General features: G+C 47.2%; 2 protein-coding genes across 6 annotated transcripts in view; both read right to left on the reverse strand.

The window, feature by feature from the left end:
• FAM53B (family with sequence similarity 53 member B) overlaps positions 1 to 917 on the reverse strand; it is a 44,729-nt gene extending 43,812 nt beyond the window's left edge. For 4 of the 5 annotated variants that reach the window (XM_042019544.1, XM_042019543.1, XM_042019547.1 and 1 more), the window contains exon 1: positions 846 to 911. The gene's annotated coding sequence lies outside the window, so the exon portion shown is untranslated. Of the gene's footprint in view, positions 1 to 845 lie in introns of all 5 variants that reach the window. The other variant, XM_042019545.1, reaches the window with a different exon arrangement.
• A 7,131-nt stretch (positions 918 to 8,048) lies between these two features.
• EEF1AKMT2 (EEF1A lysine methyltransferase 2) lies at positions 8,049 to 16,373 on the reverse strand. Its single transcript, XM_042019549.1, has 6 exons — positions 16,268 to 16,373; positions 15,342 to 15,407; positions 14,699 to 14,813; positions 11,716 to 11,823; positions 10,657 to 10,873; positions 8,049 to 9,896 (listed from the first exon to the last, which is right to left on the reverse strand). Exons 1-6 carry the CDS (start codon positions 16,321 to 16,323, stop codon positions 9,769 to 9,771), a joined length of 690 nt encoding a protein of 229 aa, XP_041875483.1. The 5' UTR covers positions 16,324 to 16,373; the 3' UTR covers positions 8,049 to 9,768.
• Positions 16,374 to 16,584: the final 211 nt, after the last annotated feature.

The raw sequence follows: 16,584 nt of genomic DNA on the forward strand, positions 1-16,584 counted from the left end.
TGACACCTTCACGTACCTTAGAACCTGGTCAACCTGACGTCACTGAATGGAGAAACAAGACTTGCAGGCTTTCTAGGACAGCCCCACTGCCAGGGCACTTCACACAGCGTGGAGCTGCCGTGTCCCATCGCAGCAGCGTCGGGGGCTGGAGACCCCCGCGGGGACCGGCCTGTCCCCCTCTCTTGCTGCCCTGAGCTACCTCACACGTGCCAGGAGTGAAATCCGAGGCATGGCACGGTGGGAAGTGTGCGCTGGCCCTGGGTGAGCTGGAGAGCATCTCTGCGGGGATGCTCAGCCACAGCTGCCCTGGGCTGCAGCCCCCCGTGAGACCCCGAACCTGGGGAGTTTTGCACCGAGCCCGACGGCATCCGAGTTTCAGCCCCCTTGAGCACCACTCTCGGCCCGGAGAAAGGAAAGCACGTGTTGATCCTTTCGCAGGAAATAATTCCAGAGGCAAAGGCAGAGGACTCCGAGCGGGTGAGGACCGCTCGCTGCCCGCTCGCCAAACTCCGGAGAGCCGCCCATCCCCGCACGTCGGGCTCAGCATCCCGCACCCCTCGCCGCTCCGGACACACATCCCACCGCTCCACGCTCCCTCCGGCCGCCCAGGAGGCTCCTCCGCGGTGCCCCCCGCTCACCCCGGGGCGGGGTGAGACCCGACGGCACAAAGGCGGACATCCCCAGCCCGCTCCGCGGGGATGCGGTGGCGGCGGGGAGTACCACCCTCCTACCCCATCCCCTCCGTGCCGCCCCGTCCCCGGGCAGGGCGCACCGCCGCCCTTTGTCCGCACCCCCCGGCAGCCCCCGGGGCGGCACGGCCCCGCTGCGCTCCGGGCATCGCTTACCGAGCGCTTCCCGCGGTGGCGGCGGCGCGGCCCGGCCGGGCCGGCTGTGGGCGCCGCTCCGACCGCGCTCCGCTGCCGCCGCCGCCGCCGTGCTGCGGGCGGGGCGGGAGGGAGGGAGGGAGCGAGGAGGAGGAGGAGGAGGAGGAGGAGGAGAAGGAGGAGGAGGAGGAGGAGGAGGAAATGCGCTTGTCACTTCCTGAGCGGAGCCAGCGCGGGCAGAGCCCGGCCCGCACCTGCGGAGCGCCCGCCCCGGGGACTCGCGCACCGGAGCGCTCGCTGCGAAGGGAGGCGGGGGAGACCCCCGGCTGCCGCCCCGAGCGGGCATCCCCGGGGTCAAACATCGCCAGAAAGAGCGTGTGTAGGGGGAAAAGGTCCAAAAATAATTAAAAAAGGGGCTTCGGGCAGCGATGCGGCGCTGCCCGACGGAGAGCCGCGGGCTGGCGCAGGCAGCGCTTCCGCGGCATCAGCGCCTGCACACGGCCCCGCAGCCCGGGATGCTGCGGGTGCGGCTCGCGTGGGGCTCCGCGGCCCGTTCGGAGGCCGAGAGTGACTCCTGGTGGCACGGCCGGCCCGGGGAGGAGCAGGGGAACTGGACTCCATCAGCAATTCATTGAAAGGTCCACCCGCAAGAAGAACTAGCGCCCAAGTTTTGGCACATCACAGATGGACACCATCCGCCCCTACACCCACCGGTGGGATACGGCAAAAGAAAAAAATCCCAGACTTAAATTTTTCTCTCCATTTTTTATAGAATCATTGAATGGTTTGGGTTGGAAGGGACCTTTAAAGATCATCTAGTTCCAGTCCTCTGCCTTGGCTAGGGCCACCTTCTATTAGACCGGGTTCTTCAACTTCGCCTTGGACACTTCCACAGATGGAGCAGCCACAGCTTCTCTGGGCAACCGGTGCCAGGGCCTCACCATCCTCACAGGGAACAATTTCTTCCCAATTTCCCACCTAACCCTGCCCTCTCAGTTTGAAGCTGTTCCCGCTTGTCCTGTGACTCCAGTCCCTTGTCCCAAGTCCCTCTCCAGTTTCCTTGAAGCCCATTTAGGAGGGGGCCATGGGTGCTCCGCAATACTGAGAGGCACATCTGCGTGGCTTCACGTGGGAATGGCCTTTAGCAGCACTGTGCTCTCACAGTGACATTTTCCATCCACGCAGGCTGCACCGCGCACAGCACGCGGGCTCCTTCCAAGAGCGAGCGTAACGAGCGAACAAGGAAACTACATGACAGCTAAAAGGAAGATTTAGGACTCATTACAAAACAGAGCCTAAACATTAATCTTAAACAGATGCGAGCAGACAACACAGATGTCATCAGGAATTAATCTGGGGCTGAGTTTCATCCACCCGGCTGGATGGCCGGGCACGGTGCTGGGGATGGCGTGTAGGGACAAGTGAGGGACAAGTAAGGGCATGAATGGTAAGGGAAGCTGTAGCTGTGAAATCAGCAGTGCTCAGCGCGTCCTGCCCTGCTGCTGCACAGCCCAGGACAACAAATTACTGTCGAGAAAGACTTATCATTTAGTATTTAATGCAGTGAAGAAGTAAGAGGGAAGCAAGCAGAAGTAGTGGGCAGATATTTAACGAGGGAACATCTCCCACCAACACAGTGAGGGCTGATCTCAATAAAAGTGGCTCCGTGCTCAGTACACATAACAATAAGCAGGAGTGGCCAGTCTGAGTGGGCGATGAACAGGGAGAAGGGTTTGATGATGTGAAGGGGCTTTTGCATCATGTTCCTTCATCCCACTCAGTATTTGCTTTTCTTATCACGTGTTGAGACTGGTAGCAATAAAACACTTGCTAACTCCTTTTCCAGAACTTCGGGAATCAAGTCTGAAAATGTTTTTTTATGGTTTCCCAGTGGAATATTTCAGCAATAAAGCTCAGAGTGTAATTGAATCCATTCCCGTGGCAGCCTTGGGCTCCAAGACTCAAGCAGAAAGTTGTTTTCTGTCTGCTTCTGCAGCTCGCTCCAAACCCAGCATTTTCTGCCTCTCATCCTCTGTGCTTTCCCAACAGATGAGCTGGCTGTGGAGAATTCCCAGCACGTGTGAAAGCCTGGTGCTGAAGCACAAACCTGTTTTCTACAGACAGTGTTTTCAGTAATGTTGTTTAAATAACTGGCTGCCCATAGGTCCCTGCTCTGGACAGTGCCTTTTCCCTTTGTCAGAAGGGGGGAAAAACAGAAATAACTTTCAAGCTTTAAAGAACTGGCCAAGATAGTTTAGTCTTCGTGGACAGAAAATTCACTCTGTTCATTTGTGAGATTTGTGTTTTTGTCTCAGATGGCTGTGCCTTTGCTACCCACTGAGTAGGAGCCTTCCTGATGGCAATGGAAACCGTGGATAGGAAAAAATCTAATGATCCCTACAGTCCTTCTGAAGTGATTCTGGGCTCCAAGTCATTAAGACATGTTGATGTAGCAGTGCTAAGCTCTGTGGATAGACAGCATTTCCTTCACTTCCAGTGCACAGGATTTGGCTGCAGTTACAGCCTTCTTTCCATGCAGTCTTTCCGATGCTTCTCTGTCTGCTCCAGTTTGTTGTTATTCGAGTCATATGCTCCAAGGTCACAAATAATTTCAGAAGTATGTCCCTTTCACAATGACCTACAACTCTGCACTGTCCTTCTGAGCACCTGAGCCGTCCCAGTTATTTATGGCTTTATCCTTCTACTTCTCCTGCCAGGCAAGGAACACAGGTAAAGGACTTGCCCAGGGCCACAGAGTCAGAGTGTCCCAGCCACTGGATGATGTCCCAACCACTGGATGATGTCCCAGTCACCCAGCTCTGCTGCGTAGCACGTACTCACAGGGACATCTTGGCTCCACCAAAGGTCTCCAGGAACACAAAATGGAGACCAGCTTCAGAAGTCACCCTATAGTTTCAGAGAAGATCCTCAGATTCACAAAATCTAAATAACAGCAAGAAGAAATATTTTTAGCAAGTATTTCATGCCCAGGGAATGAGGATATCTCTGTAATATGATCAATGTACTCTGGGTCAGAAAGTACCTGAATCACAGATGCCCTAAACAGGTGAAGCATTGCTCTGCAGAGAGTTGAAATGAGGAGTGTAGTTCTGACTACACTCAGAATACACTGGGATTTCCACCAAACTTAAAAATCCCTTTTTTATGTCACAGGCCATTTGCTGCACACATGCAACAGCTTTGTGTTTGCTGCCTCCCTCCCTGCCTTGGCAGAGGGCGTGACACCTGATCTGGGTGCCCCAGACTGAGAGCAATGGAAACATTGACAGATAAAATAAATAGGCCATGAAATACAAATGTGAGCCTTTCTCTCACCTGAATGTGTTTATCACTTTGTCAGCCACCTTTGGGTCTGAACTGGCTTAAGATAAGTCTGGAGTTATTTGTCCTTCATCCGCAAAGCCCGATGCAGCTGCAAACATGCCCCAAAGCATCACCCTACATTGGACAAGCAGCAGTGCAGCAGCCACGGAGCTGAAGAGCTCTGGGGTAGGCCAGCAGCCAGAGAGGCTAACTACTACTGAAAATTGGGGTAGAAGATCCTTCTGCTAGAATTTCATTTCTCAACCCTATCAACAGTTGAAATTTCTCAATCTAAGTACACTCTCCTCACCTCTACCTGACACATGACACTGCCCATGGATACCTGGCTGCTGCAGTGACTGTGCTGAGGTTTGTGTCTGTTCCCTCACTGGGCTCTATTAGCTCCGGTTCTCCAGCACGGGCTCGTGCACTTGTGATTACTCAGAATTTATATGTTACCTGGCAGCAGCTGGTTTGCCTGACAGCACTCAGTTTAATTTCCAGTAACACAGAAATGGGCTCATTTCAAGCGATACTGTTACCTAACAAATGGAAATTAAGCCGCAGATGGGCTTTTCCCTTATTTGTGTTAAACAAAACACGCCAGCGTTCCTTTCCCTCCTTTGTCTGGAGGCTATAACACCTCATCCCCTTTCACTGAAAGCCCTTGGTAGCCATTAATTGCTCCTCAATTTAGCTGCTACCACAAGGGTTAGTTAGGTCATGCTCAACCTAGTTGCAGCCAAGGCATGGGATGGAGCCGTGCACCACCCATTCAGCCACGGAGCAGGTAACGCTGTGCAGGGCAGCCTCCCCCTCCTCTTATCCCAGAAAAGGCAGCAAGCAACAGGAATTCAAAGGCAGATCTCCTTACGGCTTTGCAAAGCCCTGGCCCAATTATTTTCTTTGTGCTCTCCACGTATTTTACAGGAGATGATTCGATACGTTAAAATGCTTGGAGGGCCTATAAAATAAAGCAGTTATTGTTGCAGCAAGCCATGTTCTCCACCTCTCAGCATGCCAAGATCAGGAAAGCAAATCCCAGTGCCAAAACACTGAAAATTTTGCTGTATGTTGCTAAATACCACACTTAGAGATTTTGTCTGGTATGAAACAACATAAAATTTGGCAGTTTTATACCAGGCACCCTGGCTCACAGCAGAACAGACACAGCAGAGTAGATGTACAGGCAGATTTTCCTCACAATGGCTACAGTGCTGCCAGTGCATTCCTGGAATGTGGAAATACATGGAAGCCACCGTCAGTGATGAAGAGAAGCATGCTGTGCCTAATGTACCAGAAAAGCTATTCAAGAACTCATCCTTACATAAAAATAACTCCAAAGAGGCTGTGTCAGCTCAGCTTTGTAGCTTCACAGGTATTTGTTTGCTGTGCCCTGCACACTGGGCTTCACCCTGCACTCCTGGGTACAAACCCAGCCATTCCAAGCGAGGGATTTCTGTTCATCCCCTCATTTGCCCATTCATTTGACTCTTTGGGCTCACAGATTTCACAGCCAGTGCAGAACTGAGATAATTTCAATACAAATGATACTAGAAAATGTTGTTTGCTCTCCAGAGAATCACACCTGAGATCTGTGTGGTGGCACTTCTTCACCCAGGTATAACAAGCTCTGCTGTAAACAGCAACTGCAGGTTTAAAAACCCAAATATCCAAAGTTCCTTTCTAAAATTGGTTGGAAAACTATAAAGTAAAAAAAACCCCCGACTATCCTTTAGCTGTAGGTGTTAAATCCTATGATACAATCAAGGCAGCTGGCTATTCCCAGATTTCAGAAATGGTGTTGCAACACTGGGTTTGAATTGAAGAAGGTGAGCCCATAATGCAAACAGTTATTTCAGCCTGATGCTCTCAATAACGATTCACAGGAATATTCTCCTGATGGGACAAAGAGCCTGGAATCACATGCTGCATCACTGCTGGCCCTGTCTGGAAAAGCAGCTGCCATAATTCTGTTGGTGTTGCTGATGTAACCCAACAGCTCTTAAAGAAAAAATTGTAGCTCCCAGAAATTCTTCGTGTTACACCACAAAATTACACTGATTTTCAAGAACAGAATATTAATTCCGTATCTTCTAAGCCTTCAAAAAAGAAAAATCAACCTTTAAAAAACAGCCTATGGACAGCACAGCAGGCCAGGCTGGGGAGGGTTTGGAGTAACTTGGTGTAGTGGAAGGTGTCCCTGCCCACGGCAGGGAGTTGGAATGAGATGGTCTTTAAAGTCCATTCCAACCCAAGTCATTCTGGGACTCTGTGACTATTCCTGCTCCTTAAGGACCATCAGATGAACATGCCTCTCTTGTAGATAACAAGCTGGTCACCAAAAGGGAAGTCAAGGAGTAATGAAACTTTTAACTTGCCCTCTGAATTTCCTGTGCTCATTCAGTTGTACCATGATTTTAATGTCTGGCATTTCTTACCTTTTAATTCATTTTAAAATGGTTATAGGAGTATTTATTTCAAGAAAGTACTGTGATGTTGAAAGGGCAAAAGCTTTTTGTCTTGAGAACCCATTTACCTCACACTCTAGCAAAGTCCCATGTGTAGGAACTCTCCTAGAACAGACACCTCAAATCAATAATTATTTCATTAATATAGCTTGTTCATGTCTCTCAGATATTTCATCCTCAGAGTTCACTTCTGTGAACAGTGTAAAATTCCAGTGTAAAATCCTCCAAGCTCTTTCAGTAGCACAAACCCTGCAGTGAATTCAGTGGCCTCTCCCAGTAAATGCCTCAAAAGAGCATCCCTAAACACAGCTTTCTCGGCAATAGGAGACACCAGGAGCCAGGTTTGAGCTGCGCCAAGCACAGATGTTGGTGGAGGTGCTTTGTTTGGGCTTAGGCACTAAAAGCCATCCTCAATCTTCCAGGAATAAAAGGTCACTCCTGAGAGAATTTCATCCTTCAGCATGCTGTCAATGAACCAGGGAACACAAACCCTTTCTGTTCTGCCCACGTTCTATGCAAAAGCACTCCAGGAAGGTTTGCCAGCTCACCAGCATCACCCAGCCTAAATTCAGTCCTGCAGGAACAGCCTGTGGGCTCAGCCACCTCTGGGATCCATGGAAGATGTTAGTTTTACTACCCACAAACCTCATATTTGACAGTGAAATCACATGGAGAGTTTTCAGATAGGAAAACAATAGGAGTAAAACATGTTTCAAATGCTCCATTTATTCCCCTGCATTTAGTCTGGCGTTGCAGCTGGAACCCAGAGTCACACAACTGTGTAGTCATGAAGATTCCAGCCTTCAGGAACTACCATAAAGCACTCCCCCAACTTCCAGCAGAGATTTGCTTCTCCTAAATCACTGCTTATTCCTCTGCCTCTTTTTCTAACAGTTTTTTCACTGAAATGCATCAACATTTAGAGATCACACCATCAAGAACCTCCTGCCAAGATGAACTGCTCCAAATCAAGGACAGTCTTTGACAAGTCATTTCCAAATCCTAGTAGCTATTAAAAACCCCACTGCCTGAGTCAGTATTTGAGCAGCTACCTAGACTCCATTATCCAGAAAATACCAGGTTTCCAACAGAGCAGATTTTAAATAGTAAGCCTTTGGTTACTGTTGCCTTAAAATAAAGCTCCTAAAACATGTTTTACAAGCATTTTTCTGCTCTCCAGTGACACCTGGAAGTGCTTGGGACTGACAGAATATGCAAACTACACATCAGATGTAGAAATACTTATTTTCAAGCAATTTTAAGAAGCTTATTTTTTAGCTTTACAAATTGTATAAAAATACTACCCAGAGAACAAAAACTAATAATAGTCAGTTCTGTGAAGAGGAGAAAACAATCCTTGCCCTGAATCTTACATATCTTGTGGAGTGGGAATCTGTGGTTAAATTCCAACTAATTGATTAAAAGAAAATCCATGCCAGTCCTGATTTTATTTTCATTCCATGATTAAATACACATCATGCTTTCATTAGCAAAAATTACACATGGGAATAAAACAGATGCCTGAAACACATCCTGCCAGAGTCCTTGACAATTAAAATTTCCTTGTATTAACTCTACCTGATGCCAAAAATGTCATAGGCTTTTTACTAAGGCTGTTATCAGCAGTGTACTTTGAATCCTTTGTACTACTATGCTAAAAAAATCCCCTGTTTGGATTCCCACTTACATTTCCTAGCATTCCAGCTGGCTGCTGGGCAGAGGCAGAATACAGGACTACAACGGTGACCCAAATGGTAACAAGCCCTCGGTTTTGGCACTCAGGTTAGAACCCAAGTCTGACCAAATATGCAAGGAATTATTCTGGGACTACATTTCTTCAGCTCTCCTGATAAACCATTCTCCCAGTTGAATGTATTTCATTTTGCAAAAAGATGTAGCAGTAGGATTCCTACCTTGAGGACATCAATGGATGGATCACAGAGGGAGGACTCACCACTGCTCAAATAATGCCTTGATTCCTATCCTGGGAAAGGACTGGAAGTATTTACTGACCCTTAAAGATCTCCTGGGCCCTGGGAATGAGGAGAAGCGTGGAAAGTACAAGAAGCAATTCCCCGATAAGCAAACATGACCTTGCCTGTGAAACAAAACCTGATGCCTAAGAGGGCCTCCTTGATGTTTGAAAGAACAAGTTTATTGTCACCTGCAAATGTGTTTGTCAAGGCATGAAGAAATCTCATTATCCTGCCTTTCAAGCAACAGCAATATTCTGAGGTTACAAAACAGAAGAAATGAAGGCAACAAAATTGAGCAAAAGGATTGCACACAAAAGTTTACTCTATATATATATATTTAAAAAAAAAGGAACAAGGAATGGATAGTTATGCTTTGAATTCTTTTGGATTTATGCAGCTAAAATCCATCCTGAGAAATTCCCTGGAAAACTTCTGGTCATTGTGAGTCTAAAGACATTAATATATAGCAGGTTAATAATGAAGGAGGCATATGTCACATCACACCTTTATGTATTCATGAGATCAGGGAAAGGAACTGACCAGGCATGAACTCACTCAGGCAAGGGACTTAAAAACACTCCTTCTGTGGGAAAAGACCTGAGCTACTTCAGAGGAGACACAATTATGCTAAGTCTGAGAACCTCTGAAAGCCTGAATTTAAAGTACCAACTGGTCCTTTTTTTTGAAAGTGCAGTGGGTTTTATACTCATTTCCCTCTGTAACAGCTACCTTCATGTTCACCTAAGAAAAAAAATTAAAGATCCAGCACTTACATTGCAAAAGCTTGTTCCCTGTTCCACTGCACAACAGAGAAATGAGATTTTTGCTTTGTAGAATACCTTTACCTCTATTGGTCACTGCTTACCAGCACAAAAATTAAATATCAGATAATCTTTATGTTTCAAACACAAATATCATTCAGTTATGTTGGTCTCTGTATTTAGCACATCTGATTTCCTTCTCTCTTACAAACTTGCAGCTTCCCTAAAACAAGTGAGGTTGTAGCAAGGACAAAATTTATGGGCGAATTATGCAAAGCTGAAATGTTTCTAGGGCAATGTTTTATAGTCCCTTTGAGCTCCATACATAGTATTTTACTGTGCACTCAAAAAGCATTTATTTACACACGTGTCTGAGGTTTTCTGTCAGGTTTAAAGTTCAGACTTTTCTCATCTAATCTAATTTGTCCAAAATGGATGGCCTCACTTTCTTCCTTTGGAAAACCAATGCTGTTACACTGTTTCCAATTCTTCCTCCAAAGCAAAACTTGGGTGTTGGCAGCTCCTCCAGAATTTCAAATCCTGCCAGACAGAAATTGAAATGCTTTTATTAGAAGGAAGTAGTTTTATTCGCCTCTTGGATAACCCTTTGCAAACCATTCTTTATTCATCTGGAAAACTTGCAAGTCAGTTAATCTGTGAGTTTATAGGACTGTATTGTTACACTGCACCACGGCTTTATACAGCTGAAACTCTTCCATGGATAATAAAAATCTTAGCTGGCTGACTTGCACAAATTAATGGCAGAAGAAGATGAGGACTTGCCAGTAATTTTGGTTCCCCAGAAGGGATGGTTGTTTCAGATCCACACTGAGTTTCAAGCCTCAGGCTTGAGATTCAGGAGCTGACTGGCGTGTAAAAAAAACTCCTAGATGGATCAAAAGGGCAGCTGGGGAGGTGATATAAAAGGGCACAGACTTGTCAGTTCTCCTAACCATGGGTAACAATGTTACCCCAATTTTGGTACAATCAAAGGGTGAACTGGGTCTAGTAATCAAAGACCCAAAAAGTATCAGCCGGCCACGCACACTTCCCCAGGGTAATTAGACCAAAATTCCCAACCTCCAAAGCCTCAGCAAACCTGTCCTCTCCTGGCGCTGGCAAACACAGGAGCTGTAATTCCCAAGGAAAACAGAGGGAAGACAGGCTGGAGCATTTATAATCACTTTACCTCCTCTAATCCTGATCTGGGAAAGTCAATATGCTAACACACACATTAAAATTCACTCATCCCTTCCTTCAGCAACCCCAAGTTGGCAGAGGGCTCTGTTCAGCTGCTTACCTTCTCTGAACTCGTTCAGCAGCTCCTCCTTGGTCCAGTTGCAAGAGGTGATGAGGAAAAAGCCCTCTGGTTTCAACACCCTGCACAGGGATCCCACGTACAGCTTCCGCTTCCCCACCGCGTCACTGGGGTCGAGGCTTATGGCATCAAAAGTCCCCTTGTCAATGCAAATGTCAAAGCCTGATAGCTCAGCTGAGGGTGCCAGGAAGTCTTCTACCTAAACCAGAAGTCTGCAGCTGTGAGAACAATCTTCTACTCGGCAGCTTCTGAATCTTTAATGCATAGCAAGACTTTAGGATACAAAGCTTCAATCCTGACAATGGGCGTGCTCAGGGAAGGGTAACTCACGGTGCCACGGCAGCTCCTTTCTTCTCTAGACACTGTGTGATGATCTATTTGCTGTAACCTAAAGCTCAAACTAACACACTTGAAGCTCATTCTTTAAATCATTATTTGTACTTTGATGCCTGCCATGTGCCAGGCACTGCACAAATGCAGATGAACAGACAGAGCCTGCCACACAGAGATTTTACAGCTGATACACAGGAGCAGAGGCATCACACAGATACAGAGCAGGAGGGTAGAACAGCCACAGCAGAGCTCAGAATGACAGGCAGCCACAGAATCACAGCGTGGCTGAGGCTGGAAGGGACCTTTGGAGGTCATCTGCTCCTACCCCTGCTCCAGCAAGGCCTCTCAAACTTCCTGCTGTTCAGCTGCTGGTAGGGATTCTATCACTTAAGGATTTCTTCCTCTACCTCAGGTCTGAAATTCAGAATGTAGCAGCTAAAATACACAACTTGCCAACTGGTGAACCACTACTCTGCTCCCTACTCCAAGCAGGGAAATCATGTTAGCCCTAATGACTGTTACAAACAAAAAAACAAAGACCAAAAATCTTCCTGTAAATAGATTTATTTGGCTAGAGTTCTCTCACAAATGAATGTCAAAAGACATCATTCATTTAGTACACTGAGTACATCTGAATACCAACTAGCTCGTTTAATCTTGAGCTCAATTGCTTTCTATTTCTTCAATTACCTTTCTCTCAAGACTTACCTTTAATTTAATGTTAGACATCCCTTCTTTCTCTCTTACTTTTTCTGAAAGCTGTATTGCAGAAGGTGAGTAATCAATACCTGTGAGATTCAGGTAACCAGACTTTGCCTAGACAGAAGCAGAGAATCTTAATCAGTGTGCTAGCAACTGTTTTTCTCCAGCCAGTACATTCCCTAGCTATAATCCATCTCATCTCTCCTCCTCTTAGTAACAGGAAAAAAACACAACCCACCTTTTACTCATTTTTCTATCTGTTACCATTACAAGAGCTAAATAGCTGAAAGAGCTGAAATAATTCTGCCTAAACACCCCAGCAAAAGAACTGGTGACTGAAAGCTGGTTTATGTCAAGTGGAAAACTGAGCACAACTGTGAAAAGTAACACCCTGGAGGGGAACAGGCTCTCTTATCTGCACCAAAAGTAACTTAGAAACCAGGAATTTTCAGTGATGAGGGCATGTGACACAATGCCAGATGCTTCAAAATAAGGAAAAAAACCTCCCTGACACATAACACTGAAGATTGAGCAATTATTTGGTTTATTACCCAAATTTTAAGAGCCAAAAGATGTAATACATTGCACTAGAAATCCACTGCAAAATCATACATTTTCCTAATTATTCATGCTAATGTCTATTTGAATACAATTATTTGCATGCTGCCAGGTGTCTGTATCAGCAATTTTCCAGCAGGTTATGCACCACCTATAATAGCACACAGAGACTTTGTTAATCTAAGTTTGTTGCAGATAAGGATAACTCAGCTTAAGGAACTCTGTGAGATCCCAACAACCCTTTGGCAAAGCAGGTGGGCTCCTGGCATCAGCTGGAGCTGGGCATGTGGGAGAGGAGCAGGGACACACGTCCTCGAGGTAGGAGCTGAAAGGATCAGCTCAGGGTATCCCATGTACCAGTGGGTCTGGAAAGATCCAAACCTGATGGAAGAGCTCTGATTCTCTGGCCAGCTGCAGGCTGTCACAGCAGAGACAGGGAGGAGGCTCGGGTTTGGAAAAACACATGGATTGAAGCGGTGTTAAGCAACCAGCTGCATGCCTGCTTGTTCCAAAGGCTGACACCTCAACAGCCAGGAAAACTATGAGGAGTTTCCACAACTGTCCTTCCTCCTTACAGCAGCCCCTCAGGCCTGAGCTCAGTGCTAACCAGCTGTTCTGAACCGAGGGCTAATTGCAGCTGAACACAAAGACACTGTTGTTTGCATGGGATGGAGAACATTTATTGCTCAGGCTCCTGCCCACGTTCCTCCCCGGAGCAAAGCAGGCTTCCTCAGATGCCTGTGCTGAAGGTTTGGGGGTGGAGGAGTAGTTCCCACAACAGCTCCTCTGTTTGCAAAGGAAAGGCCTGAGTCACTTCAGGGAGTTCCCATTCACTCCTCTAGTCTTGGGGGCAGAGAAGGAAGGTTTAGAGATAAACAACATCAAATGCTGCAGAACCTGTAGTGCCTGACTGTGACAGGAAGGGATCCTTCCCTTGTGCCAAACGTGACCACACTGCACCCTGCAGCTGGACTGCTGCCCTGGAGCTGGCATTTACAGCACCCTGCTGCTGCTTCTTGAAGAGGCAGATTGAAGAGCTGAAGGGAGTTTGGAACATTATCAGCTCTGCCCTGTGTTTGGGGCTGACACCCCCACTTGGGTGAACACCGTCCACTCAAGTAGTTCCCTTGCAGAGAGGTGCTGCTAAAGCCCTCTCTGACTGAGCTTTTTCCAGTATTGCCATTTCTATCCCATGATGGAGTCCAACTTCAGTGGCAGGACAGTCCTACAGTAGCTGCCAAAAGAATTCCAACTTGATTTCCAAGCCTTGCACTAACACACAAAAAATTCCATTTACATCAACTAAGCAAGCGAGATCCTGAATTATTTAGCAAAAAAAACCAATGTAATGTTTGAAGCAACTTTTCAAGAGGGAACTGGACTGAAAATTTCCTATGAAAGCAACCACAGTACTGTGAGGTGCTTAATGTAAGGGAGGAGGGTGCTCTCACAGCAGTTTTTAATGGTTTTTAAAAGCTATCAGGCTGTCATTTTCCCATTACAGTGTGAAAAATCAGTTTCCCATTTGTAAGTGGAGTCAGTATAAAATTGAAGTCTTAGAGGTGAGAATTTTCAGTTGGGTATTTCAACCATGATAGAGCTACCATTACACTCAACAATCACCATTATTAGGCTAATTTCTCTTAGTGAGATGAGACATTTCTGCTTTTGATGACATAAATCCTCCTGTGCTGTGGTGAAGCAGCCAGTCCCCACAAAGGCTTTAAAGTCTTTTAAAATCAAAGTCCTTGTTAAAGAAAATTCCAGTGCAAACCTGACTTTGACTTCCAGTCCTTCCAATTCCTACGGGAACTAATGGAGCCAATGGGGAATGCAGAACAGATGCCGGGACTGTATGACAGCCCCTTTCTTTACCAGCTCCCCTGCAGTATTACACCAAAAAAACCCAATCAAAAATAGGAAAAAAATACTAGAACTCCTAAACATCTTCTGCACAACAATATCATAACATACCTGATCAGATTTCCCACCCTGACAGAAACAGACACTTCTTTAAAAGAAGTGTTAACAACTTTTGAAGTCATATACACAAAACCTTTGGGTTTACCTGCTTTTTACATCAATTAAGAGTGTTATTATGACAACTGAGTGCAGAGATAGGGTCTGGTTTTGCACATGAGGGTACTTTGTGAATTAGTCAAGTTAATTTCCTTATCTGGGAGAGTTTACATGACAATGGGAAGAAATGCAGTTTTAAATGTGGGGAAGCAAGAAGGTAAAGTTAAAACAAGGGATTCTCAGGCTGATTGATTTAGAGAAATAACTTCAAATTTTGAAGCCTGAAGTATTGACACTTTTTGTGCTTCACACAGATAACAGCTCCCCATGATTACCACTGCCATCTGTGAGAACTGTATTTAAACTGCTCTGATTCTGTAGAAAAAATACACAAACTTTGCAAAATACCAACCAGTTCAACCAGTAAAACACCGTTCCCAGTCCCAATGTCAAGCACAGAGCTGTCAAGGGGGACCTTGTGCTTTTCCAACCACCTGATTATGCGCACCATGCTTTCTTCTCCAAACCTGGAAAGAAAAAGGGCTCAGGTAATTAAATCAGAAAAAATGTACAAAAGGCACAGCAAGTTTATTTCATCACTCACCCTCTCCAGCTTTTGCAAAGCCCCTCCTACTGTTACTGAGGTAACAACTGCCATAGCTCATATTCCATGTTTGCTTTGTTCAGATTAAAATTAATCACACAGCCTTAAAATTCACTGAAACACCAACTCTGGGAGGTGAAAACATCCATATATTTAAAAAGGGAGCAGCAAGGGCAACTTGCTGTGTTGTTAAACCTGAGCTCAGGGATAAAAAGCAGATTTGTCAGTAACATACACCTCAATTATCAGCTCAATTTCTGTGTAGTGACACATGTCCAGGTGCAGCTGAGCAATCTGCACTGTGAAATTGGGCAAGAGAGGAACTGCTGGTTTCAATGGTAAAACTCCCCATCGTTTTGTCAGCAACCCACTGAATTGCTGGCTGTGGTTTTGCAATGTCTTTCATGGTAAAGAAACAGCAGAAACACCCTGCAGGAATTATTTTATTTACCAGATTTCCCCGGTATCTCCAATGTCTTGAAAAGTTTGCAGTTCTCTTTCGTACGCAGCATCCCAGCTGGAGTCGCAGGGGAAGAAAGGAGAGGATATCTTAATTAATACTGGGAAATATTTAGATTAAAGAGGGATGGGAAGAAAAATTGAAAGATAGTTTAAGGCTATATATTTGGAAGAAACTGACTGTGTGGGTGGTGAGGCACTGGTTCTCAGCATAGGGAGAACATGAACATGTGGAATAGAGTCCAGGGAAGGCCTGGAGATGTTCCAAAGGCTGGAGCTGGGCTGGCAGAGGTGGGGGTGTTCACCTGGAGAAGGCTCCACTGAGACCTCAGAGCCCCTTCCAGGGCCTAAAAGGGCTCCAGGAGAGCTGGAGGGGGACTGGGGACAAGGGCATGGAATAACAGGACAAGGGGGAATGGCTTCCCGCTGCCAGAGGGCAGGGCTAGACGGGATATTGGGAAGGAATTGTTCCCTGGGATGGTGGGCAGGCCCTGGCACAGGGTGCCCAGAGCAACTGGGGCTGCCCCTGGATCCCTGGCAGTGCCCAAGGCCAGGCTGGACATTGGGGCTTGGAGCAGCCTGGGACAGTGGAAGGTGTTCCCTGCCCACGGCAGGGGCTGGGACTGGATGGGATTTAAGGTCCCTTCGAACCCAAACCATCCCATGATTCTACGAAAGGGCGAGAAGGCTGCATCCTGTGTAGCAGCGCCACTTTACAGAATCACAGACTCTCTAAATAGATAAACAATACATAAACCAGAGACTGGTTTGCGCTGGGAGGGACCTTTAAGACCACTCATTTTCACTCCCCATGCCGTGGGCAGGGCCACCTTCCCCACAGCGGGTGGCTCCGCGCCCCGTCCCGCCCGTCCCCGCCCCGGGGGCACCGCGGGTGCCCGGCCCGTGCCCGGCACTCACTGCTCTCTGGTGCCCAGCACCGAGGGGCTGAAGGGCTCGTCCCCGGCCACCGCCATGCCCGGCACGCCCCGGAACCAGCGAGCGCTGCGGGCGGAGCGGCCGCGGCCGCTCCCGAGCGGGAGGACCCGGGCTCGGTGATCCGGCTGTGAGGGGGGGCACGGCCCTCAGCGAAACTCGGGGTGTTTTCTAATCCCTGCGGTTCTGATCGCTGCGGCCAGCTAAAATCCCGTCCTGGGAGTGTCCAAGGCCGGGTTGGATGAGGCGTGGAGCGACCCGGTCTGTGCCAGGTGCTCCTGCCCATGGCAGGGGTTGTAAGT

Source organism: Corvus kubaryi, unplaced genomic scaffold (genome assembly GCF_017639235.1).
Source record: "Corvus kubaryi isolate FWS band 111438036 unplaced genomic scaffold, C.kubaryi_AGA036_p1.0 138, whole genome shotgun sequence".
NCBI lineage: Eukaryota > Metazoa > Chordata > Aves > Passeriformes > Corvidae > Corvus > Corvus kubaryi.

Excerpts from the sequence above, each read along its gene's own strand:
- EEF1AKMT2 (XM_042019549.1), bottom strand. The coding sequence starts at position 16,323 with ATGGCGGTGGCCGGGGACGAGCCCTTCAGCCCCTCGGTGCTGGGCACC. Across the intron at positions 15,408-16,267 it reads GTGCTGGGCACCAGAGAGCA|CTGGGATGCTGCGTACGAAA; the intron begins GTGAGTGCCGGG and ends CTGCGACTCCAG. Across the intron at positions 10,874-11,715 it reads TGTCTAACATTAAATTAAAG|GTAGAAGACTTCCTGGCACC; the intron begins GTAAGTCTTGAG and ends CTTCTGGTTTAG.